Source organism: Epinephelus lanceolatus, chromosome 20, assembly GCF_041903045.1.
Source record: "Epinephelus lanceolatus isolate andai-2023 chromosome 20, ASM4190304v1, whole genome shotgun sequence".
NCBI lineage: Eukaryota > Metazoa > Chordata > Actinopteri > Perciformes > Serranidae > Epinephelus > Epinephelus lanceolatus.
The window spans coordinates 28091411-28118703 of NC_135753.1; the positions used below are offsets into that span (position 1 = coordinate 28091411).

The 27293-nt window shown below is 38.1% G+C and overlaps 2 protein-coding genes and 1 long non-coding RNA gene across 3 annotated transcripts in view; 2 read left to right on the forward strand and 1 right to left on the reverse strand.

The window, feature by feature from the left end:
• Window positions 1–5536: 5536 nt before the first annotated feature.
• LOC144458882 (uncharacterized) lies at window positions 5537–6139 on the forward strand. The gene is made up of 2 exons (XR_013488251.1): window positions 5537–5693; window positions 6034–6139. It is a non-coding gene; the product is annotated as an uncharacterized LOC144458882 (long non-coding RNA).
• Window positions 6140–10921: 4782 nt separating this feature from the next.
• Window positions 10922–27293, forward strand: part of LOC117265074 (uncharacterized) — a 43114-nt gene continuing 26742 nt past the window's right edge. Inside the window, 16 exon segments of the mRNA XM_078162606.1 lie at window positions 10922–10975; window positions 11335–11401; window positions 11532–11909; window positions 11998–12300; window positions 12402–12662; window positions 13043–13130; window positions 13247–13358; window positions 17721–17843; window positions 23080–23211; window positions 23572–23647; window positions 23854–24231; window positions 24499–24801; window positions 24928–25188; window positions 25373–25454; window positions 25596–25635; window positions 25849–26069. Coding sequence (XP_078018732.1) covers window positions 11338–11401; window positions 11532–11909; window positions 11998–12300; window positions 12402–12662; window positions 13043–13130; window positions 13247–13358; window positions 17721–17843; window positions 23080–23211; window positions 23572–23647; window positions 23854–24231; window positions 24499–24801; window positions 24928–25188; window positions 25373–25454; window positions 25596–25635; window positions 25849–26069 — 2822 coding nt within the window. The 5' untranslated portion in view covers window positions 10922–10975; window positions 11335–11337.
• On the reverse strand, window positions 16939–19271 carry LOC117265075 (B-cell receptor CD22-like). The gene is made up of 5 exons (XM_078162662.1): window positions 19199–19271; window positions 18625–19008; window positions 17957–18259; window positions 17572–17832; window positions 16939–17390 (listed from the first exon to the last, which is right to left on the reverse strand). Exons 1-5 carry the CDS (start codon window positions 19269–19271, stop codon window positions 17302–17304), a joined length of 1110 nt encoding a protein of 369 aa, XP_078018788.1. The 3' UTR covers window positions 16939–17301.

A 27293-nucleotide genomic window follows, 5' to 3' on the forward strand; every position in this document is an offset into this window, starting at 1 on the left:
AGTGGAGATTTTGGAAAACTCCGGTTGTGCGTTTGCATGTAAACTGAGATAAACGCAGATAAACGGAGTTATAGGCAGCCCACGTCACAGTATGAGCCGGAACTTGCGCCTGTGTAAAAAGTGCGACCTATGTTGCTATGGTGACAATGGATACATGGAAGGCTTGAGCTTCTCGTTACACTGCCACCTACAGGTTTAGCACGCTCTTGTGTATATATACACAAGTAAGTGTAAACGAAGATCTTTTTGAAAACGGAGACGGTGAAATGTCCGTTTATGAAAATAGCCGGCAACGTGTAAACGGCCTCTAACTTCTAGAATAGTCTTACGGTGGGGATAAGAAGTTAAAACACTTGTTTGAGGAAATTTAAGTAGGAGTAGCTCACTAACACGACCGCTCAGAGGCCGTTTACACGTTGCCGGCTATTTTCATAAACGTATCTCAGTTTACATGCAAACGCGCAACCGGAATTTTCCAAAATCTCCACTCTGGCCAGAGTTTTTAGAAAGACTCGTTTTCAGAGGAGAACTCTCCGTTTGCGTGTAAACGAAGGGCACAAACGAAGGAAGATGTCTCCGTTTATCAAAATCACCGTGTACGTGTAAACGGCCTCTCAGTCCGCCATCTTCCCGCCCCCCACATACCCGAAGTGTCCTCTTACGTTAAGTAGTCGCTTCAGATGTCTCTCACTCATAGACATATATACATAGACGCCGCATCAACTGCCTGAGCACGTCCTCGCCGGCCGCCATCTTGGATGGGTCTCGCTTCGCCTCCACAGTGCATTCACTTCTATTGAGGAAGGAGCTGTATGCACAAGTAAAATAGAATAACTCGCTGAATTTTCAACTGATTTTCACGCGGTTTGGTTTGTTACAAACGGCACACATATAGTTATGATACAGGATGCTTTTGTACATTAAAAATGAGGGATTTCATGCTTTAATACTTTATGCAGATAGCAACAGCATGTTATTTAGGTCACAACACAGTTATTTTATTCACCTCAACCCCAGAGTGGGATGGATATATATACATAAATATAAATATATATATATATATATATATATATATATATATATACATATACATATATGTATATATATATAGCCTATAGGCTATAGATAGATATAGATATACACACACATATATATACACTGTATAAACACAATATACACAATACAAAACATAGTATAGCATATTAATACATTTATTAATATATTTTAATAAAGAAAAAGTTCTATTGTTGATTGAGTTTATTTCTCACACACACACTCTCTTTTATACCCACAGCCATCAGACTTAATAATTCTTTGTTAAATAGATGATCTTACAGACTTCTTTGAAATTTTCTTTTCGGGGATTAGTAAAGTTATTCTTATTACACTGACTGCTGTGATCCCTCAAAAGTAGTAAAAAACATTTTCAGTATTTACATAAACACTGAAATTAATTTTGGTATTGGTATTATAACTATGAAAATGGGACTGTGGTCAAGATAATTTGAAAAAAGATACAGAAGGATGAGCGGCAGGGGATATTTGCAGCACAGCTGGTGGAAAAGTGAATATGTGCACAAAGGTGTGCTAGGCAAGGCAAGGCAAGGCAAGGCAAGGCAAGTTTATTTGTATAGCACAATTCAACACAAGGTAATTCAAAGTGCTTTACAGAGACATTAAAAGCAACAAGACACAATTTAAAACAATAAAAACAGTCGATTGAAAAGAGAAATAGAAATTGAGAATGATAGTGATAATAATAAAATACAGTAACATAAAATAAAAACAGGCTCAATACATTGAACCGTCAGGATAAGAAAAGAAGTAAAATTATAAAAGGCATAAATCAGCAGTGTGTAGTTAAAAAGTACGGGCAGCAGAATACAGCAGGTAAGTATTTAATCTAAGAGTACACTTCAGTAAACAATAGTGTTTTTAGCCCTGATTTAAAGGAGCTGACAGTTTGAGCAAACCTCAGATCTACATATTATGCTATACATAATATGCTATACTGTGTTTTGTATTGTGTATATGGTGTTTATACAGTATGTTTATACAGTATATAAATACTGTATATATACAGTACAGGCCAAAAGTTTGGACACACCTTCTCATTCAATGCGTTTTCTTTATTTTCATGACTATTTACATTGTAGATTCTCACTGAAGGCATCAAAACTATGAATGAATACATGTGGAGTTATGTACTTAACAAAAAAAGGTGAAATAACTGAAAACATGTTTTATATTCTAGTTTCTTCAAAATAGCCACCCTTTGCTCTGATTACTGCTTTGCACACTCTTGGCATTCTCTCCATGAGCTTCAAGAGGTAGTCACCTGAAATGGTTTTCCAACAGTCTTGAAGGAGTTCCCAGAGGTGTTTAGCACTTGTTGGCCCCTTTGCCTTCACTCTGCGGTCCAGCTCACCCCAAACCATCTCGATTGGGTTCAGGTCCGGTGACTGTGGAGGCCAGGTCATCTGCCGCAGCACTCCATCACTCTCCTTCTTGGTCAAATAGCCCTTACACAGCCTGGAGGTGTGTTTGGGGTCATTGTCCTGTTGAAAAATAAATGATCGTCCAACTAAACGCAAACCGGATGGGATGGCATGTCGCTGCAGGATGCTGTGGTAGCCATGCTGGTTCAGTGTGCCTTCAATTTTGAATAAATCCCCAACGGTGTCACCAGCAAAACACCCCCACACCATCACACCTCCTCCTCCATGCTTCACAGTGGGAACCAGGCATGTGGAATCCATCCGTTCACCTTTTCTGCGTCTCACAAAGACACGGCGGTTGGAACCAAAGATCTCAAATTTGGACTCATCAGACCAAAGCACAGATTTCCACTGGTCTAATGTCCATTCCTTGTGTTTCTTGGCCCAAACAAATCTCTTCTGCTTGTTGCCTCTCCTTAGCAGTGGTTTCCTAGCAGCTATTTGACCATGAAGGCCTGATTCGCGCAGTCTCCTCTTAACAGTTGTTCTAGAGATGGGTCTGCTGCTAGAACTCTGTGTGGCATTCATCTGGTCTCTGATCTGAGCTGCTGTTAACTTGCGATTTCTGAGGCTGGTGACTCGGATGAACTTATCCTCAGAAGCAGAGGTGACTCTTGGTCTTCCTTTCCTGGGTCGGTCCTCATGTGTGCCAGTTTCGTTGTAGCGCTTGATGGTTTTTGCGACTCCACTTGGGGACACATTTAAAGTTTTTGCAATTTTCCGGACTGACTGACCTTCATTTCTTAAAGTAATGATGGCCACTGGTTTTTCTTTAGTTAGCTGATTGGTTCTTGCCATAATATGAATTTTAACAGTTGTCCAATAGGGCTGTCGGCTGTGTATTAACCTGACTTCTGCACAACACAACTGATGGTCCCAACCCCATTGATAAAGCAAGAAATTCCACTAATTAACCCTGATAAGGCACACCTGTGAAGTGGAAACCATTTCAGGTGACTACCTCTTGAAGCTCATGGAGAGAATGCCAAGAGTGTGCAAAGCAGTAATCAGAGCAAAGGGTGGCTATTTTGAAGAAACTAGAATATAAAACATGTTTTCAGTTATTTCACCTTTTTTTGTTAAGTACATAACTCCACATGTGTTCATTCATAGTTTTGATGCCTTCAGTGAGAATCTACAATGTAAATAGTCATGAAAATAAAGAAAACGCATTGAATGAGAAGGTGTGTCCAAACTTTTGGCCTGTACTGTATATATATATAGCCTATACATATATATATATATATATATCCCACTCTGGGGTTGAGGTGAATAAAAGAACTGTGTTGTGATCTAAATAACATGCTATCTGCAGAAAGTATTAAAGCATGAAATCCTGCATTTTTAATGTACGAAAGCATCCTGTATCATAACTACATGTGTGCCGTTTGTAACAAACCAAAGCGCGTGAAAATCAGTTGAAAATTCAGTGAGTTATTCTATTTTACTTGCTCCTTCCTCAATAGAAGTGAATGCACTGTGGAGGCGAAGCGAGACCCATCCAAGATGGCGGCCGGCGAGGACATCGGCTCCAATAGGCAGCGGCAGTCAATGCAGCGTCTATGTATATATGTCTATGCTCTCACTTACATGAAAACCGTGTTTACTCGCGAGCACTGATTTAATGTCTTTATATTTGAAGCCAATCTCAAAATAAAACTCTATGAGCCTCTCCCATGGGTGAATGCGCTCTATTGTTGCGTTTGTTTGCAGTCTCTATGGGCCAAACTGACCTGGAAGTACATTACTTAAAGGAAAGTTTTGCGAGATATTGCAAAAGTACTTTTTTTTTTTCCAACCATCTATTTTTTTTCCCTTCCATGTCCCTTTAGGGGCTCCGTATAAATCATTTAAAATAAATAGAAAATATTAGAATTATTAAAGGGAAAAGCAGCAACTCCTTAGACTTGTGAAGCTGGGGCCATGAAATGTCAAAAATAAACAATGATCAAAATAGTAGGCAGTTAATTTTCTGTATTGTTAACCCAAATGAAGACAGAGACAGACTGGGAGCAGAATCAAAGGGGTAATTTATATACAGATTAAGTTGAAGAGGAGTAACTGGTGGCTAGAGTCTGAGGCAGGGAAGTGGAGCGGGGGGCTGGGCTGAGGGAGCTGGCAGAAGGGGGTGGGAGCCAGGGGGCTTCCAGCGAGCAGAAGAGAATGGAGCCGATTTCCAAGTTGAGTAGAAGTCGAACCAAGATAATGCTAAGGGCACAGGGATACAGGTATTAGGTATTAGCAAGCTAATCAAGAGGCAAGAATTAACAAAGAGGCTTGAACAAGACTGACTGTGTAGCTGAGTCTAGGATCTGGCTGCGTGCTGAAGTTGGAGCCCAGTATTTGAAGCAGGGTAGACTGTAGATGGTTAGCAGCTGCCCGACTCCTGCATGCCTGGGAGGGAAAGAGAGAGTGAGAGAGGGGAGGGGGGACCTCTACGGAGCTACATTAGGGTCAAATGTTTTGTACTTGAAAAAATAAAATCTGAAACTGAAAATTCATGTGTTGGTCTTGAATTTTGAAAAATACAACAATGTATTCAAAATAAAAATAAGTGTATGAAATGTTTTTTTCAGGTTAAATATAATTTTGATTCACTTTGGTAATTCTTTTGAATGAATAATTTATTTTCACTTTCCACTTCCATATGTATTTTAACACTTGAGGTCTTATTTTTTTCAGTTGCATGTTTTATCTTTTCAGATTCAGATCTTATTTTTTACAGTTTCAAATCTTATTTTTTCACTTTCAGGTCTTTTTTTTACTTTCAGATCTTTTCTTTTCAGTTTCAAATCTGTTTTTTGAGTTTCAGACTTTTGACCCTGATGTGGCGTGGGGGGCATGGCATCAACTGAGAGGGGTGTGGAATCATGAGTGACAGTGCCTTCAGGGAACGTAGGAACTAAAAAATTTCTGACTCAACACTTATATACACCATATTCATGTGACTGGCAGTGTAAAAATTGATGCCAGTGACAAACTTCCATTTAGAAATCTGTTTTAGACAGTACTGAGCACCAATTGCAGTATAAGAGCAATAAATTATGCCAGATTTTGCAGATCAACAGCCACATTTTAAGTGCTGATATGTCCGATTTCCACATAGCACTGTGAACGCAGCGTAGTGTCCACTTTGCGATGATGGCGTCCGGTCGGTCGGGTCAATCTGCTGGAGCCCATACATCCAGCACACAGGTGAGAAATGTTAACTAAGCTTTGGGAAATCATAACAAGTATTAAGGGGTCGTTTTTTGTGACAACATATTTTTTTTGTGACGTCTTTTAAGTGGCGAATTTGTCAGAGCTGGAAAGTGTGATTGCCCACAGCTCCATCATCACGGCCCTGTTGATGCTTCCTCATCCAGTAAATGTGTCCCCTGGATGAAACCTTTGAGCTTGGGGAAAAGGAAATGTTGGGAATAGAATGATTTTATGTGTTTTACTATAAGTTGTGTTTCACTATATAAGTTTTAGATGTGTGAACAATGAGAATACTGAGATGATTTCAGCTGATCTGAATGTGTTTGCTTTGCAGAAGTGGAGAAGTACAGGAGAGGAAGAGACATGAAGTCTGAGGAGCACATACCGCAATGCTTAGATAATTAGTTTCATATATGGTAAAAAGAATAGAAAGTGATGAACAGATAGTAAGGTACAGCACGTGTAGGGACTTGTGTTGTTCTCTTGTCTTTCAAAACAAGAACCACGCCCCCACCGCCAGCGGGAAGGAGTCAGATTAACACGAGGCAGGGGCGTGGCGTGGTAAAGGAGGAAGTGGAACTGCCAATGAGAATAGGACAACGCCTTGCGTGCACAATGACACTCTGTTACGCTCAAATATACTGGGTCAGGGGAAGGACAGGAGGTCAGACTTTGTGAACTGACACACCTTTGTTGTTCGTCAGGGACATGAAGTTGAGACCCAGAGCTCTGTAATTTTATTCCTTTACTGCTTAATAAACTACATTAACTGAGACCGAATATCTTCTCCTATTGCTTCATTAAAGAACACGCAGGACTGAGCTCACACATAGCACACTGGAGAGTAGGATGAGCCTCGAGTCCATCAGAAACAATCCTAAAACACCTCCCTACTCACCTGACCTGGCTCCAGGTGATTTTTGTGGCACCAGGTGAGTAGGGAGGTGTTTTAGGATTGTTTCCTTTTCCCCAAGCTCAAAGGTTTCATCCAGGGGACACGTCTGGATGTGGAAGCATCAACAGGGCCGTGACGATGGAGCTGTGAAAATGTATGTTGTCACAAAAACGACCCCTTAATACTTGTTATGATTTCCCAGAGCTTAGTTAACATTTCTCACCTGTGTGCTGGATGTATGGGCTCCAGCAGATTGACCCGACCGACCAGACGCCATCATCGCAAAGTGGACACTACGCTGCGTTCACAGTGCTATGTGGAAATTGGACATATCAGCACATAAAATGTGGCTGTTGATCTGCAAAATCTGGCATAATTTATCGCTCTTATACTGCAGTTGGTGCTCAGTACTGTCTAAAACAGATTTCTAAATGGAAGTTTGTCACTGGCATCAATTTTTACACTGCCAGTCACATGAATATGCTGTATATAAGTGTTGAGTCAGAAATTTTTTAGTTCCTACGTTCCCTGAAGGCACTGTCACTCATGATTCCACACCCCCCTCAGTTGATGCCACGCCCCCCACGCCACATCAGGGTCAAAAGTCTGAAACTCAAAAAACAGATTTGAAACTGAAAAAATAAGATCTGAAAGTGAAAAAAAGATTTGAAAGTGAAAAAATAAGATTTGAAACTGTAAAAAATAAGATCTGAATCTGAAAAGATAAAACATGCAACTGAAAAAAATAAGACCTCAAGTGTTAAAATACATATGGAAGTGAAAAGTGAAAATAAATTATTCATTCAAAAGAATTACCAAAATGAATCAAAATTATGTTTAACCTGAAAAAACGTTTCATACACTTATTTTTATTTTGAATACATTGTTGTATTTTTCAAAATTCAAGATCAACACATGAATTTTCAGTTTCAGATTTTATTTTTTCAAGTACAAAACATTTGACCCTAATGTAGCTCCATAGACCTCCTGGTTAGGAGGGAGAGGTAGCTGCAGCAGAGGCTGTGACACAATCGACTATGTGACTAACCTACCCCATGTATTCTCATATGATGACATTACATTTTGGGTTTGATGCACCTTATGCCCAGCCCACATGGCTTTGTTTCTACACAAAAATGTTAGGCATTGAAATAAACTGTTTTATACTTTATAATACACTTATGAACATTAAAAATAAACCCAGTGTCCCCATATGAGGACATATTGTTTTCAAAAACTACTTAATGTTCAAATACAATGCATAGTTTTTCATATTTATCATGTCCCACTTAGGTAGGAGAAATGAAAATGGGTACCAAAGGCTGGTCAGGAGGTAATCGAATTTTCGTTTCAGCTGTATTTGTACATACTGGAGAGTACATTACTTTAGAACATCTTTTATAAGCTCTTTGTGTTCAAAATTCCTAATTTGCAAAGCATCTAGTAACTAAAGCTGACTGTAGTGAAGTAAAAAGTATAATATTTCTTCCTGAATTGACCTTTCACTAAGCCCAGCCCCTTTGTAATGGTCCGACAAGCTGTCGGAGTAAGCATGGAGCCTTCACTGTAACTAACTGCACTCCCTGAAGAAATATTATCATATTTTTGATTCCAGAGAGAAGCAGACAGAGGGGTCTACAGTCTGTGTTTGAAGGATATATCCAGGATGTCAAACTGACTCAGCAGCAACAACAGGTTAAAAAGATGAAGATAGTTAGAAGCTAAAGCCGAGCTATAGGCTACAGATTACAGTGTAAAAGTGAACCACCACATCACTGCTGATCGCCACACAAGACAATGAATATAAAGGGAAACTTTGCTGATATTGAACCAGTTGTGTGGCATCGCAGTGTGTGCTGCTGCCAGCGCACACTGCCAGCATCTGGACCTCTGCTACCTGACGGGTAGGGAGTCAAACAACGTTCATCTGTGCACAATGCACTTACACACAGCTGGTTGAATATGAGCAAAGTTTCCCTGCTTCCCGTCACTGGTTCCTGTGCAGCAGGGTCGGTCTTTGTTTCACTGTTATAATCATTAAAAAGCAAAAGCAGCATGTGTATACATTCAGTAGGCTATATCTTCAGTAGCTAGCTAGCTAACCCTACACTTTTCAGGGTTTGATTTTGGTTTTGGAACAGGGAAGTAACGTTTATCTTTTTCCAACCTCTCCAGGTAACAAGTATCATTAATACACAACGTGCCCCAGGCACAACATTTAGCTCCAAATCCACTAAATGAAATACATTTGAAACAACTGCATTAGAGTCAACGGAGCACAGCTGTGTTGTTGTTGGACCCTGGTCTGAGCCGGCCTGATGCTACGTTATGATTGGCCAGTCTGCATCCTGGGGTGGGACTTAGTGAAGGATCAATTGTAGAGGAGTAATAGGAGAAAGTGCCATGAGAAGAAAAGACTCAAGTTTAAGTATGGGTACCTCAGATTTTTACAGTACTTGTGTAAATATACTTAGTTACATTCCACCACTGGGTTTAATTGATAACTTATCTGTTATATGTTAGTTGTTATTTCATCATGTGAGTGTGCAGGCCTATTTGCGACATGAGGTTTTCAATTCCTTAATACAGTTATCTCTGCGCGTACAGAAAGTGGCAGACGTTACAAACACCACAAAGCGGGAAGCAGTGTTGTGCAAGTCCTCCAAGGAAATACCACAGTTATTGCAAGACACATCAAACGTAAACCTGTGACATCATACTGACTCGTCACTGTCTCATTTCCCACTTGATGTTGCGTTGATGCTGATGATACTGCCGACCAAATACCAAAACAGTTTTTTAGTGTGTGAGTAATGAATTAAAGTGAATAACAGAGAAATAAAGGAAGGTAAACTGCTGATGTCATATGTAAAGCATTGAGAAAATGCCGGGAAACCTTAAGTCAGTTATACAGAAGCACACTTTCAACTAGTTTCTGTTTCTTGATAATAGTGTTTAGCTTTGTTTTTCATGTTTCAGTGTCAGTAAGAGAAGTAAAGGGTACTTTCACATAATCCAAATTTCTGTGTAAAATAAACGATTCAGATAGTAATAACAGAAAATTCTAATCAAATATAAATAATCCATTTGCATTCTGATGGATTTAAGATGCAACAAAAGGGTGATAGTGTGATAGTTTGGCGACCTGTCCAGGGTGTACCTTGCCTCTCGCCCAGTGTCAGCTGGGATAGGCTCCAGATCAACAGATCAACATGAAACGCACTGTGCTATCAAACTTCACCATGATCTCCTTTACCCATTCATGTTGCTGCTGCCAAACTTTAAATCTGTTCTCCTCTCTGCTCCTTTCTGCTGTCATTTTAGGCGCAATCGTCACACCCTCCTCCACCCCATTTACCTCCATTCAACTTATTCAGAGCCTAGGACCAGCTCATCAAAAGCCCATTCCTCTTCACATCCAGATCCTCAGCTCCCTCTTCATTTCATCTCATCACCACTATTACCACCACCAGTGTCTAGACTCCATAGGGAGGGTTCCCTAATCAAGGAATATGTGACATCACGATGGGGTCTAATCCCCAAAGATTTTTCACATTTCCCATACTTATGTGCACATGTAAATGAATATTATTTTCTCTTAGAACAAGTCTCTTGATTAAACTATCTTATGATGTCTGCACTACTTTAACTGTCAAATTAGACAAAATGACAAAAACAAATGTATTGAGTTGTTTTCACTCCTTGACGTGTATCAGCAGTGGAGGACAAAACCTACATGGAATTATAAATAATTATTGTCATTAAAAAACATCAGAAGCAGTTTAAATACTGAAGTTACAGCATTGCCCTTGTAGTGTAAATCTGTGTTTGATTTGAAACCACAGATTCTCCTCTGAGCCCCAGAATTGAGATCTCAGGTGATCTGAAGGAGGAGTCTGTCACTATAACCTGCTTCCACTCCCTGTCCACACTCCCCTCCTAAACTCACCTGCAATCTCACACAAGAGAGGAAAACACAGATCTTTCACAGCTAAAATCCAGGAGACCATCACTCTGTCAGACAAACATGATGGAATCACCATCACCTGTTCTGCCACATATCCTGTGGATGAAGGAAAAGACGTTAAGACAGCAGAGGAGAGAAAGACTCGCAGTGTTTCATTTAAGACAAACAGTGTTTGGTTTTTCGATCCTGTCAGCACATGATGATTCATGGGATGTCAGCTGATTCATAGAAACACGGGAAGTTTTAAATTCCAATCACGAAACAAGGAAGTTTTTTTTTTTTTTTTATATATAGATATATATATATATATATACGTGTATATACTGAAGCTCAAATTCACAAACTAATATTCACTTTCATATCACCCACTGAAGGATCTCATTGCTGCTCTTTTATTCGATTTGGGCTTGTTTGGTAAGACTTGTTTTACAAGACTTTTTGCCACTTATTTTGCTTTGTACCTTTTTTTCCAGGACAATCATACTATTTTGTGACTCTTCATGAACTTAAAAAAAACATGATTTAACATTTATTTTAATAATTTTGTTTAGCAGAACTATGCTGTATTGGTGAGAGTGTGCTTCAGCAGCTTTTTATTGCTGTGGTTTTATTTACAATTTACTTATGAAGTTAGTGATTAATCACATTAAATACACTGAATCCCAGTTGTATGGTGAAAGTTTCTGGTGTAAATGTGTGCTTACAAGGACTCATATTCTTTGTAATAGCTCCAAAAACATATTTAAAAAGTAACTGCATTATTGTGTTTGTAGGTGATGGCAGCTCTGTCTGTGAGCATTGCAACATTCAACATGTTGCTCCATATCCTCTTTCTTTCAGGTGAGCTGTTTGTTCAGTGTAATAGAGCTTATTTTGGAAACTCTACATGCAGCATCCTGCTGCTGATGTCTATTTGTCTATTCATAGAGATTTGTTTCACTTTGTATTAATCATGAGTCTGATTTCACAGGTGCTTTGGCTGATTGTCCTGCAAAGTCATTCCCCTTAATTACCACACCACAAAAGATGGAGGCACTGTGCGGATCTTGTCTGCAAATCCCATGTTACATTAAAGATAAATCAATACGTGTGGACAGCACAAGACATGTCGGAAAGTGGATTAAAAATGACTCTAGTCATTTCTCTCATTCAAACAATGTGATTTTCGACAGTAGTAAGACAGTTAACGACTATCCAATGAATATCACTGGAAACCTGAGTAAGGGAAACTGCACCACTTTATTTTCTAATTTAATCAAAAGTTACACAGACACATACTACTTCAGATTTGAGAACAGTGACTACAAGGCAACAGCTACTTGTGACCCTCTTCAAATAACAGTTAAAGGTAAGAGAATTACTGTTATCAGTCTATCATGTATTAGATAAAAAAGAGAAAAAGAAAGACAGATTCTGATTTTTTTTTTTAACCACAGATTCTCCTCCGAGCCCCAGAATTGAGATCTCAGGTGATCTGAAGGAGAAGCAGTCTGTCACTATAACCTGCTCAGCTTCCACTCCCTGTCCACACTCTCCTCCTAAACTCACCTGGAATCTCACACAAGACCCTCACAACACTATAGAGGAGAACACAGATGGGACCTTCACAACCAAAATCCAGGAGACCATCACTCTGTCAGACAAACATGATGGAGTCACCATCACCTGTTCTGCCACATATCCTGTGGATGGAGGAAACAATAAGACAGCAGAGGAGAGAAAGACTCTCAGTGTTTCATGTAAGACAACCAGTGTTTGTTATGGGATCCTGTCAGCACATGATGATTCATGTGATGTCAGGTGATTCTAATGAATAAAGTTAATCTCACATTTTCCTCAGATGCTCCCAAGAACACCTCAGTGTCCATCAGTCCATCCGCTTTGGTGTCAGCAGGTAGCTGGGTGAACCTGGCCTGCTCCAGCAGAGCCAAGCCTCCTGTCTGCCGCTTCGCCTGGTTCAAGATAAACGAAGATGGTCCCATCAAAGTGTCTGAAGGAGACTTTTACAGCTTTAATGTGACAGACGGAGGAGTTTATTACTGTGTGGCCATAAGTGATTTTGGTACTGAATCATCATCAGAGATCCATCTGACTGTTAAAGGTAAATACTGAACTGTACTTAACCCAGCAGTGAAATAGGAGCAGTTATTGTTGGATTACGTATTTTATGCCTAAAATATTCTCAGTAATCAGATGTCATCATAATCTAATCTGCTGTCCTCTCTTTTCTGTTTTTCTTCTTGAATAAAATGTGTCGTGTTCATGAAATTCAGCTCTGTGAGAACTCAGTCATAAAAACATGTTTCATGTTACACATTTCATTTTGTTTTATGAAGAATGACCAAAGTGCTTGAGCTCATAGTTTATGATGTACAGGATTAACCAGGATGTCAGTTTACATTTGAGGTGAACAGAAGGATGATGTTTTAGAGTCCTAACATTTTTTACTAAGGAGAATGTGACCAGGCTGTCTTGTTACAGGCAATCCAGAGTTTGGGGTTGATGTCCACATCACAGTGCAGATCCTGGGAATCGTAGCACTCTACAGCACAATCATCATCTTTGAGTGGTGAAATGAACTTTTCTATGATCTGATCATTTGCAGCTAAAGACTTATTGGTACTCTTTCAAATGTTTGTAGTAAATATTACTTTTTTTATGTCTAGTCGTCTTGGTTTCTTTCAGGTGGTTTCGATCAAGATTATACAGAGGGAATCCTTTAGAGACAGTGTTGATTGAGTCATTTCCACAGGACGCCGCAGAAGCAGACTATGTCAACAGCTTGACTGAGATACAAGCATTATGAAGAAGAAGAGGAAGATGTCTTGTTCACCTTAAATTAAATGTTTATCTTATTCTTATTGATCTCAGTGTTAAATATTAGTACTAGTTTAAGTATTTATTTTATTTAGTATTTATTTATTAGTATTAGTATTAGTATTTTTCTTCTTTGCAGAAGATCAGTAAACAAAAGTTTAAGTGGAAACAGAACAGAAGATAGTATATTGTAGTATCATTATTTATTTATTTATTTATTTTTAAGATTATACTAATTTTTTTCTTTGCGTCAGTTGTGTTTTCTTTATATGTACAAATATGTATTTTTTAAACAGAACAACAGTTCATAATGAGGATGAGGAAGCATAAAATGTGGATATTTATTTTTTTTATTGTTACAGTTGTGTTTGTATATACATGTGTGGATGACTGCTGGATGAAAAGCATTAAAAGCATCTGAAGTGAAAAGCATTTTAATTGGGTTCTCTCATCACTGCTGAATTATAGAACAGAAGAGATACAGACTGTGTACAAGTCAGTTTAATAAACTCTGTGTTAAATACATGTGTCAAAAAGTGTTGACAGTACTTACAGTCTAAGTTTTACATAGAATAATTAAAGAATCAGGCACCCGGTGGCATCATTAAATATCATTTTCAGTTCTTTAAGAAAACTGAGACACTTCACAGTTCTGTCTTTAATCAAAACACATTATATTTACAGTATTTTTGATGGTACACGTGAGAAAATACAACTGTGTGAGGCTCATGGACCAGAGTAAGAACACCAAAGAGAAGTAGGGAGATATAAACTGATAAAATCGTGACCAGAGCTCTGAGAAAAACCTGAGAGCTAAGTAAGCAGAGGAAGTTGGACGGCTTGTCCCTCTGCAGGATCATCAGAGCGACTGTAGCCCCACGGCTCATTGCAACCAGATGTCTTCATCAGTCTCTTTCTCACCTTGCCATTCTCTCTTTGCATGTATGCTCTCTCACTGTCTCTAGGTGTCATTGTCTGGGTTGGTCAATTGAAATGAATGACTTCTTCATTTAATCTATTCTTCTGTCTCTCCTGATTGAACAAGTATTACAATTAATTTGCTATAGAAGACACAGCTGTTTGGTGTATAGCAAGTTAATCTTCCTGCATATTTCTCTAATAAAACACTGGCTATCTGCATTGATGATCTCTAATCATCCTCATTTGTAACAACAAAAGGGTTCCACTTAACCACTCACAATAAAACTCCCTCTAGATATGATGTCTGTATTTTATATCCACTGTTTGTCTTAACTTCATATGTGCAATACATTTTTGTTCTTATTTATTGTCATATATGTTTAATAGGTCACTGTTGTTATTAATGTAACATGAATTACAAATGATGATAAGGCACACACACTTCCAGTAAATCACGTGATAAAAAATAAATGTTTGGGAATGAATCACTTATTTTCATCATGATGAGCTCAAGCTGCCTCAAAAGCTGACTTCTTCACTCACAGGATGACCACAGGATGAGTGACTACTTGTATTTCTACACTATTTCAGACAGTTGGTTTTTTGCACAGAAACTCTGTTTGCTTATAAATCACAGTGGATTAGCAGGGAAGTCAGGTACTGGGTCTGTAGTAGTTGTGTTGAAATTTACAAATTGCCTGATTAAGAAAAACTATTTTCACTCCATTTTGACTGCAGGCTCATTTGGTGAGGTAACATGTTTTTAGCTTTTTATACTATCTTTTTTTCACTGCTTTATGTTTCATGTTTTATTTGTTGGGTTTTGGTTTAGCAGAAATATCTCATGCTTAACACCTGGTTGTACAGGGAGAGTTCCTGCTCTGAATGTGTGAATCTGAGGTGGCTTTAAGAAACATGAATTTTTGTCAAATCCAGGTGATGAGTGTCATTACAGTCCAGTGTGTGAAAATGGTGACAGCCAACATGTTACTGAGTGTCTTCTTTGTTTCAGGTGAGCTGTTTGTTCAGTCACTTTTATTTGGAGACGTTCTTTTTTCCAGCTGTTCATGTCCTGACTGCAAAGTAAAATGTTTTATACTTACGATTTGGGGTGTAGGGAGACAGGCACTAAAATGAAGTGTCTCAGACAGAGGATACAGGCAGAGGATGAAGATGTTCCAGCCCAGACAGTATGAGGAAAATAAAGTTGTTTTTTTTTTTAAATATTTAAAGCATGTAAACTTAGCAGAAACCCTTAATACAAGTATGAACCCGAAACTGACCATTTTAAGTCCCCTTAAAGCATTTAGTTGTTAGTCTTCTGTGGTGTGACTGTCAAAAAGGGGAAATAAAATAAATTAGCTTAAGTTAATCTGCAAGTCTATCTCACATTGCAATCAGAAAAGGAAGCCTAGAAACATGATGTAAAATGACACAGTGATTGTGTTGTCTTTCTCTTCAAGATATTATGTGTTTGAGTCATTCCAGCTACAATTTGTGCTACATATGAACACAAGAAGTCAAGCAACATTTACAGTGCTGCAAGAAGATGGCGCCATCAACACTAAAGTTCTGGGCAAAGTGGATATGGGTGCCTTGTTAGTGCACAATTAAAAACCCTACTGACAGGAAGTTTATGCAGAAACAGGGAGGCAATCACAGGATTCAGATCATTAGGGTGCGATCAGAACTTCTCAAAGCATTGTAGCACAGTTCCAGTGGGAATTACTATGCATCATTCATCTTGCCACTTTTGTAATGTTTGTGATTCAACTGTCTGCTTTCAAGTGATGTTTACACACAGTATGTGAAATGTTGGACCAGTAAATGCAACTGAGATTATTAGGTATTTTTAGGAATTGTTTGCCAAGGTTTTTATTACAGTGCAATGAATAAATGACTTAAAATGCAGATACAATGTCTTATGTTCATCTTTGAAAGTCATTCAAATACAAATAAAAATGTAGACACAGCACAGTAGATAAGGAAATGAGATTAAACATGCCTAGTAAAAAATGATCTGTAATGTATAAGATAATAAATTAAACAAACATTTCCAGATTAAATACAAGCTTGTCCTACACTGGTAATGTGTGCACAGAACTTTGTGACTTATATTTGCACTGATCTGATATGCAGATTACAAATCACACAGCGACAGCCAAATTAGGTCATTTCACAAGTATGAACTAAAATATTACGATGACTGACAAAACTATCTGAGCTGCAGGATGTGGAGGTTTTGAGTTCCCCTTAATTGTGTGAAATGAAGATGTCTTTTTCCTGTCCAGCGCCAGTGTCTTTTTTTGACATAAAATATCTTATATCAATATAGAGTAAAGGTATATTATGGATCCAATCAAAATGTGATCACAAGACAATACTCATTTTCTCTTCACTTGAGTGTAGAGATCCTCTGGGACGTTTTCTGTCTCGGACACTTTGACCTGTGCATACAGTGGATCCTGCTGCTGTCCACTGTCCTGCTTTGAGGCCGAGGGCAGTCCAGGTCTCTGCTTGGAGAAGTCGATCTCTCCATAATGGATGTCTTCTTCTTCTTTTGCTTTTCTTGCTGGCTCTGCAACAACAAGCTCTTCACCTGTTTGACTCTGTAAAATAATAAATCAAACAGGAGGTGCTGTGAGGTGAACCTCCAGCTGGATTCTTATTGAATAATGACAGACTCATCTCAGATTCATTGACTGGACTTTTGGACAAAGTCAGGATGTAAACTAAAGCACAGAAACTGTGTCAGGTTGACTACACAGCCAATGGGAGCAGAACACACAGTGCAGTGCTGTACAGGAAGTTCAGTATGTTCTCACCTGAGTCTGTTGTGCAGTTGAATGTGTCGACTTTAAACGCCTGGAAGACATCAGATCAGTTATACTGTGTTTCAGGTTCAATATACAGTGTGCCAGTAAAGTGTCAAGACTGGTGGGAAACAGATATTATTGCATGTGAGTGAACTCAGTCAAGACTGCTGCTTTAATTTGTGATACTCACCAAACACAGACGACCAGGCAGATGAGTGCAATGATCCCAATGATTCCTCCAGTAACAGCTCCCCATCGTATTAAGCTATCTCCTGCTCAAAAAGAAAACATTGCAGAAGTTCAGCCTGTCACATTAAGTTTAGATTTATTGTTTGTATTAAAACCATTTCTCATGATATTCAAAGTGCTCTAAAGGGTACTACAACACACTAATAAAAACATACAGCAGATAAGATTTATGTCAGTGGATTCAGTAACTGTACTGACTATTTTTACCTTGAACAGTCAGATGGATCTCTGATGATGTTCCATTACCAAGATCATTTGTGGCCACACAGTAATAAACTCCTCCATCAGTGACATTACAGCTGTAAAAGTCTCCGTCAGACACTTTGATGGGTCCATGTTTGCTGGTCTTGAACCAGGTGAAGCGGCTGACGGGAGGATTGGCTCTGCTGGAGCAGGTCAGGTTCACCCAGCTACCTGCTGACACCAAACCTGATGGACTGATGGACACTGAGGTGTCCTTGGGAGCATCTGAGGAAATTGTAACAAACAATGAAATGATAGATACATCAAAGCCTGAATAAGATCACTGAGAAAAGAGAGTCATGAGAAATCAGAAAGTTCTATCAGGAAGTAATACAATGTGTTGTCTTACATGAAACATTGAGAGTGTTTCTCTCCTCTGCTGTCTTATGGTTTCCTCCATCCACAGGATATGTGGCAGAACAGGTGATGGTGACTCCATCATGTTTGTCTGACAGAGTGATGGTCTCCTGGATTTTAGCTGTGAAGGTTCGATCTGTGTTCTCCTCTGTTGTGTTGTGAGGGTGTTGTTGGAGATTCCAGGTGAGTTTAGGAGGGGAGTGTGGACAGGGAGTGGAAGCTGAGCAGGTTATAGTGACAGACTCCTTCTCCTTCAGATCACCTGAGATCTCAATTCTGGGGCTCGGAGGAGAATCTGTGGTTTAACACCAAACACAGATTTTACAGTGAAATGATTTAAACTGACTTCTTCTGATGATTATTTTATAAATAAACTTAACTCGTAGTCAACTGAATATAGAATTAGGTGAAATAGATACTAATATTGCCATGTAGATTTTTTTCTTCACTGCTAATAAATGTCAATGAGTGAAAACAAATCAAAACATGATTTTTCATGTTTTTCATATAGGTTTGAACTCTGGCAGATACTGATATTCATACATCATTTAACTTTACAGCGAAGGTTCGAATCATGAAGCATGATGTTCAGAAAAGTGATTTGACTTTCTATTGTAAATAATAACATCATAGACCGATAAAACAAAATAAATCACTTACCTCTAACTGTTATTGGAAGAGGATCACAAATAGCTGTTGCCCTGTATGCACTATTCTCAATTCTGAAGTAGTATGTGTCTGTGTAATTTGTTTTTAAACTGGAAAATAAAGTGGTGCAGTTTCTCTCACTCAGGTTTCCAGTGATATTCATTGGGTAGGTGTTAACTGTCTTACTACTGTTGAAAATCACATTGTTCGGATTGGAGCCAAAGTTGGAGTAATTTTTAATCCACACTCCAAAAAATGATCTTGCACTGTTGAACTCCTCTTTTGGATCAGATGTAAAGGTACATGGGATTTGCAAACAAGATCCACTCAGTGCTTCCATGTTCTTTGGTGCAGTAATGAATAGGGCTGAATCAGCAGGACAATCAGCCAAAGCACCTGTAAAACAGACTCATGATAAACAGCTTGTGAAGCAAAATCTGCAAGAAGAGGAACTTCATGATACACAAACTACAATTAAGCAGCAGCAGTAACATTGTCATTATAAAACATTTCACTTTGCAGTCAGGACATGAACCGTTGGAAAAAATAACGTCTCCAAATAAAAGTGACTGAACAAACAGCTCACCTGAAACAAAGAAGACACTCAGTAACATGTTGGCTGTCACCATTTTCACACACTGGACTGTAATGACACTCATCACCTGGATTTGACAAAAACACACTTTTCAATATTTTAATCAAAACATATTTTAAATGAAACATTCATGTTTTTTTAAAGCCACCTCAGATTCACACATTCAAAGCAGGAACTCTCCCTGTACAACCAGATGTTACTGTGTTATAATAGTGATTAATGATCTCTGTAGAGCTGCACTGAAAACAGATTAAATGTAAAATTAAAATGTATTTTTCAGTGAAGTTTATGAAAAGCTGCAAAATATAAAACATAAAGCATCAAAAAACATAAAAAGTAAACAGTTGGTTTAAAAATCAGACAATTTGTAAATTCCAGCTGAGCTGCTACATGAAATGACTGAAATACTGTAGCAATACAAGAAGTAGTCACTCTTCCTGCTCGCAGCCTGTGAATGAGGAAGTCAGCTTTTAAGGCCACTTGAGCTCATTAGGATGCAAGTAACTCATTTATCTCAAAGATAAATTTTCACATGACTCACTGCAAGCCTGTGTGCCTTATCTTCTTTTGTGGTACATGCTGTATTAATCGCAATAGTGACATATCCAAAAAAACATAAAAGTATGAACTTCATGTATTGCACACGTAGTTAAGAAAATAGAATTTTGACATGTTATATATAGAGTGAGTTTCATTTCGAGTAGTTTAGTTGTACCATGGGTGAATTATGAGACAATGGACCTCTGGGCACAGACGTGCAAAAGGCCCCACCATCTCTGCTATAGGAGCAAGACAGACTTTATAGTACTCTGACTCTTTTTGATATTGTTTTGTTTTTGTTTTTCTCTCTGTGGTGGTTTTGTGTCTCTTTGTGTTATTTTGAATCACTTTCTGGTCAGTACATGTTAATTTGAGTGAAAGGTCAGGGGGGGCCCTGACACTTTGGGCCCTTCCACTTTACAGAATAAATAGTCGACAAATGGACAGTAAGTGATGGGAGCAATGGAGTGATGAAGATATCTGATTGCACAGAACTGTGTGGCTACAGCTGTTCTGATGTTGCTGCAGAGGGACCTGTTGACAAAACCCAGCCCTTTGCTGCATGTCATCCCCACTCTGGCCTCAGACCTCATGGCAGCTCCAACAAAGACTCCATGTTGCCAGTTGAAAGACTCGTAGACCAGAGGGACTCCTGACAATACCAACATTTGATCATGTTACTGAACTTCTTGTGTTGATATGTAACACAAATTGTAGCTGGAATGACACAAACACTTTAAGAAGAAGACAACACAATCACTGTGTCATTTTACATCATGTTTCAAAGCTCCCTTTTCTTGTTGCAATGTGAGATAGACTTGCAAATTAACATAAGCTAATTTAGTTTACTTCCCTCTTTGACAGTCACACCACAGAGGACTAAGTTTCTACTAAGATTACATACTTTGCTATTATTATTTATTTTCTTTCTTTGATTGTTTTGTTGTATAGTACATTTATACATTATTGCTATTACTGTGGTCATTGTTATTTGTATGTTTTTATTATATGTAAAAACCTAATAAAATATTGTTTAAAAAAAAAAGATTACATACTTTAAATGCTTTAGCTTAATGTAGCATTGTAGGCTCCCTTATGCTAACACTTGTAGTAGCGTGCCTGGAGCAGATGACTATATAAAGAAATCTGTCACGAGCTGACATCAACTTGTCCTAAAAGTAGAAAAAAAATGTTGAAAAGTATTCACAACAGTCTGAGGCCTGAGGTTTTCGCTCACAGAGATTACTTTTACATATGTTCACCTCATTATTTGAAACTTCGGCCATGTTTGACATGAGTATCAAACACTGTAAATTCATATATATGACATAAAATGAGGAAAAGCATAAAATGTCCTTTTTAAAATGTGAAAAACACATGTATAAAAATGCTATGCCAAACTCGCCGAGAGGCCATAATTAGGGTGGGCACACTGAATCGAGCTTCCTTTTTTACAAAGGAGAAACAACACTTTATTCTACCTTGAATGTTGTTCATGTTATTTAATGTCACAGGAATTTTTAAACAATAATAATTTTGTAAACACCTATATCTGAATATCATGGTTCATACTGAGTCTGATCTTCAGGTCTGTGCCTCCACATACCACTAGATGGCACTGTATACACTACAGCTGTTCAGTTTACTCTTCATATGAGAGTTTGATTAATCCAGAAAGCAGAAAATCTGATGACAGTGATACCAGTATACAGTATGATGTGTCATGACAAACTCTTGAGTTTTACATGAGCCATGTCTGCACTGTGTGATGCTGCAGTGAGTTCTCTTGGTCTAGGGCCGATCAGTAATCTGAACTTCTGATGTCTTTGTTGGCAAAGAAACAAAACACATGACTCAAGCTGAAATTATATCAGTAAAACTGCTGATTATTCATCGATGTTCATTAGAAACTAAGAAACTAAGATGCACAGAGACTCACAGCAAGTATGAAATAGGGCAAAGCCACCACAAAGACACACAAAACTATCACAGAGAGATGTGTAACAACTACTAACATGCAAGACAAGGACTTGTCGGCACATCCCATGTAACTACATATTTTCCTCAGGTGCTCCCAAGAACACCTCAGTGTCCATCAGTCCATCAGGTTTGGTGTCAGCAGGAAGCTGGGTGAACCTAAAATGAGGCATTGGGCATCATGAGGTGGCATTAATCAATATCACTTTCAACTGTACAAGAAAACTGAGATGCTCACACTTCAGTCTTTGATTAAAAAGCATTATAGTTATTGTATTTCATGTTGTTTTGAGACCTACAAGTAAACAGGGGAAGTTGTTTTAGCTGCACAGCTCTGTGCAACCTAATGTCTTCATCAGTTCAGCATTGTGTTTCCTCTCCATTTGTCGACTGTTTATTCTTTAAAGTGGAAGACTTTCTGTCTGTTTATGTGTTAACATTAATGAAAGGTGAAAATTAGCACTGTGTGCTGCAGAAAGAGCACAGCTCTCTTAAAAATAATTTCTGACACATGAGGGAACCAAAACAAATTTCCTCCTGGTCCAGTAAAAGGAGGTTTACCAGCTCAGTCACCACTGCAGACAGAGTGTCCTGATCTGTTTAAAACATAAGAAATTCAGCAAGAGTAGATCATCTAAAGGGCATGGATCACTGCAGCATTTGACCTCACAGTTACAACTGGTAACATTTCAGCAGTATGACAACTTTATTTTGCGATGATTGATAGTTAACAATAAACTATATGTAGATCTACAATATGTATTTTTTTTTTTCAGCTACAACAGTCAGCCACAACACAATATAATCACAGCTGCTACCCTTACTATATTAACTAGTATCATAATAGATTTGCTCCAGAGGAAACTGTGTGTTGTATAATAAATTACTCTTTGGTTATATTTGATATGTTTTCTTGCATATTAGTCCAACAAACTGGCTATCTGCACTGATGGCCTTAAATCATCCTCTTTTTTGATAATAAAAGGGAACCACTCATGGATGGATTAATGAACGGGTATAATGGGCTCATGCCCCGGTGCCCAAAGTGTCAAGCCAATTCTATATCCACTTAACCACGTCTGTGCAATACATGAAGTTAATATTTTTATAATTGTTTATTTTGTCACTATTGTGATCAATTCAATATGTACTGCAAAGGAAGATAAGGCACACAGGCTTGCAGTGAGTCGTGACAAAATTAATCTTTAAGAATAATTAAGTTTTTTGTGTCCAGATGGGCTCATGCTGCCTCAAAAACTGACTTCCTCACTCACAGGCTGTGAGCAGGAAGAGTGATGACATCTTATATTGCACAGTATTTCAGTCATTTCATATCCAGCTTGAAACAGTAACTCTGTTTGCTTTTAAATCAACGGCTTAGCAGCAAAGTCAGGTACTGGGTCTGTAGCAGCTCGGCTGAAACTCACAAATTGTCTGATTTTAAAACTAATTGTTTCTCCGCTTTGACTGCAGGCTCATTTGGTGAGGTAAAATGTTTCTGCTTTTTATACGTTTTATCTTTTCTTTTTTTACTGCTTTATGTTTTATATTTTGCAGCTTTTCTTGAACTCCACTAAAAAAACATACATATAGACACATTTTATTAGTTGTGTTTTGGTTAAGCAGAAATATCTCATGCTGCATCATTTTAATTTTACATTTAATCTGTTTTCAGTGCAGCTCTACAGAGATCATTAATCACTATTATAACACAGTAACATCTGGTTGTACAGGGAGAGTTCCTACTTTGAATGTGTGAATCTGAGGTGGCTTTAAAAGAACATGAATGTTTCATTTAAAATATGTTTTGATTAGAATATTGAAAAGCGACTTTTTGTCAACTCCAGGTGATGAGTGTCATTACAGTCCAGTGTGTGAAAATGGTGACAGCCAACATGTTACTGAGTGTCTTCTTTGTTTCAGGTGAGCTGTTTGTTCAGTCACTTTTATTTGGGGACGTTATTTTTTTCCAACTGTTTATGTCCTGACTGCAAAGTGAAATGCTTTATACTGACAATGTTAAAAGGAAAAATGATCAAGCCTGCTGCTGCTGAACTGTAGTTGTGTATCATGAAGTTTCTCTTCATGCTGATTTTTGCTTCACAAGTTGTCATGATTTGTTTTTACAGGTGCTTTGGCTGATTGTTCTCAACACGTATCCATTACTGCACCAAAGAACATAGAAGCACTGAGTGGATCTTGTTTGCAAATCCCATGTACCTTTACACCTAAACCAGACAAAGACTTCAACGGCGCAAGCACATTTTTTGGAGTGTGGATTAAAAGTGACTCCAACTTTGTCTCTAATCCAAACAATGTGATTTTCAACAGTAGTAAGACAGATAACACCTACCCAATGAATATCACTGGAAACCTGAGTGAGAGAAACTGCACCACTTTATTTTCCAGTTTAAAAACAAATTACGCAGACACATACTACTTCAGAATTGAGAATAGTGCATACAGGGCAACAGCTGTTTGTGATCGTCTTCAAATAACAGTTAAAGGTAAGAGAATTTTGTTTGATCAGTCTATGATGTTATTGTTCAGAATAATAAGTGAAATCAGATTCAGTTTTGTCCTTAACAGCCCACGTTTTCTTATCTTACACTTTAGCATGAATTTTAAATTCTGTTTTAAAACACGGAGTCTATTGTTACAGGTAATCAAGTAATCGAGTTGTCAAATTTTGGGATACTGAAAATAGCACAAACTGTTATTTGTACTTGATGTATTTCTTCAGTGTAAAATCTGTGTTTGGTGTTAAACCACAGATTCTCCTCTGAGCCCCAGAATTGAGATCTCAGGTGATCTGAAGGAGAATGTGTCTGTCACTATAACCTGCTCAGCTTCCACTCCCTGTCCACACTCCCCTCCTAAACTCACCTTGAATCTCCAACAACACCCTCACAACACAACAGAGGAGAACACAAATCGAACCTTCACAACTAAAATCCGGGAGACCATCACTCTGTCAGATAAACATGATGGAGTCACCGTCACCTGTTCTGCCACATATCCTGTGGATGGAGGAAACAATAAGACAGCAGAGGAGAGAAAGACTCTCAATGTTTCATGTAAGACAACACATTTTATTAGTTCCTGATAGAACTTTCTGATCCCATGACTCTCTTTTCTCAGTGATCTTATTCAGGCTTTGATGTATCTATCACCTCTTCTTTTGTTTGTTACATTTTCCTCAGATGCTCCCAAGGACACCTCAGTGTCCATCAGTCCATCCGGTCCGGTGTCAGCAGGTAGCTGGGTGAACCTGACCTGCTCCAGCAGAGCCAATCCTCCCATCAGCCGCTTCACCTGGTTCAAGACCAGCAAACATGGACCCATCAATGAGTCTGAAGGAGACTTTTACAGCTTTAATGTGACAGATGGAGGAGTTTATTACTGTGTGGCCACAAATGATCTTGGTAATGGAACATCATCAAAGATCCATCTGACTGTTGAAGGTAAAAATAGTCAGTACCGTTACTGAATCCACTGACATAAATCTTATCTGCTGTATGTTTTTATTAGTGTGTTGTAGTACCCTTTAGAGCACTTTGAATATCATGAGAAATGGTTTTAATACAAACAATAAATCTAAACTTAATGTGACAGGCTGAACTTCTGCAATGTTTTCTTTTTGAGCAGGAGATAGCTTAATACGATGGGGGGCAGTTACTGGAGGAATCATTGGGATCATTGCACTCATCTGCCTGGTCGTCTGTGTTTGGTGAGTATCACAAATTAAAGCAGCAGTCTTGGCTGAGTTCACTCACATGCAATAATATCTGTTTCCCACCAGTCTTGACACTTTACTGGCACACTGTATATTGAACCTGAAACACAGTATAACTGATCTGATGTCTTCCAGGCATTTAAAGTCGACACATTCAACTGCACAACAGACTCAGGTGAGAACATACTGAACTTCCTGTACAGCACTGCACTGTGTGTTCTGCTCACATTGGCTGTGTAGTCAACCTGACACAGTTTCTGTGCTTTAGTTTACATCCTGATTTTGTCCAAAAGTCCAGTCAATGAATATTATTTATTATTATTATTTAATAAGGATCCAGCTGAAGGTTCACCTCACAGCACCTCCTGTTTGATTTATTATTTTACAGAGTCAAACAGGTGAAGAGCTTGTTGTTGCAGAGCCAGCAAGAAAAGCAGAAGAAGAAGACATCCATTATGGAGAGATCGACTTCTCCAAGCGGAGACCTGGACTGCCCTCGGCCTCAAAGCAGGACAGTGGACAGCAGCAGGATCCACTGTATGCACAGGTCAAAGTGTCCGAGACAGCAAACGTCCCAGAGGATCTCTACGCTCAAGTGAAGAGAAAATGAGTATTGTCGATCACATTTTGATTGGATCCATAATATACCTTTTTTTTTAAATCTATACAAGTTATTTTATGTAGAAATACACATCTGGCACCTGGACAGAAAAAACCCATCTTCATTTCACACAGTTAAGGGGAACTCAAAACCTCCACATCCTGCAGCTCAGATGGTTTTGTCAGTCATCGTAGTATCATAATTCATACTTGTGAAATGACCTATTTCAGCTGTTGCTGTGTGATTAGTAATCTGCATATCAGATCAGTGCAAATATAAGTCACAAAGCTCTAAATAGGGAAGTATTATAAATAACAACATGAGAAAGAATTATAGTGACCTTAATACAAGGGCAGTTCTGTGCACACATTACCAGTGTAGGACAAGATTGTGTTTAATCTGGAAAGGTTTGTGTAATTTACAGATCATTTTTTACAAAGCAAGTTTAATCTCATGTACTTATCTACTGTGTTGTGTCTACATTTTTATTTGTACTTGAATGACTTCAAAAATGAACATAAGACGTTGTTTCTGCATTTTAAGTCATTTATTCATTGCACTGTAATAAAAACCTTGGCAGTTGAATCACAAACATTACAAAAGTGGCAAGATGGATGATGCATAGTAATTCCCACTGGAACTGTGCTACAATGTTTTAAGTAATTAATTGACTTCTGATATGTATTTGAGTATCAGCTCAATTCAAATTAAAGGGCACTTCATGAGAGTTCATGATTTATGATTTTTGTTGTATTTATTTTTATATTTCATTAAGTGGTTATATTAAAAACTTAAATTATTAAAAGAAAAAAAATATTCACAAGTTGTAAAAAAAAAAAAAAAGCAAACATGGCAGGGTTTTTTGGTTAAATAAATAGTAGACAGAAAGACAGAAATATTTAAAAGAAAAAAAAACACTAAAGTCACATTTAAGGCACATCTATAATAGTCTGCTATTATGTATGCCTTGAAGCTTGGTAGAGTTTATGGTTACAGACAGCGTTTAATAAGCCGATGTAATACAAGCACATGTAAATACTGCCCCCCGGTGGACATAATGCGCAACTACATCGTCTGCTACTGTTTTATTTATTTTTTAGATGAACACAAAAAAGAAAGCTTTGTTTTAGCTAATTATTATACTAACTAAATCATATTATTAGATAATAATATAATTTCTATATTTTATAATATAGCCATAATAGTATATTAAGAGTATTATAGATGCATTT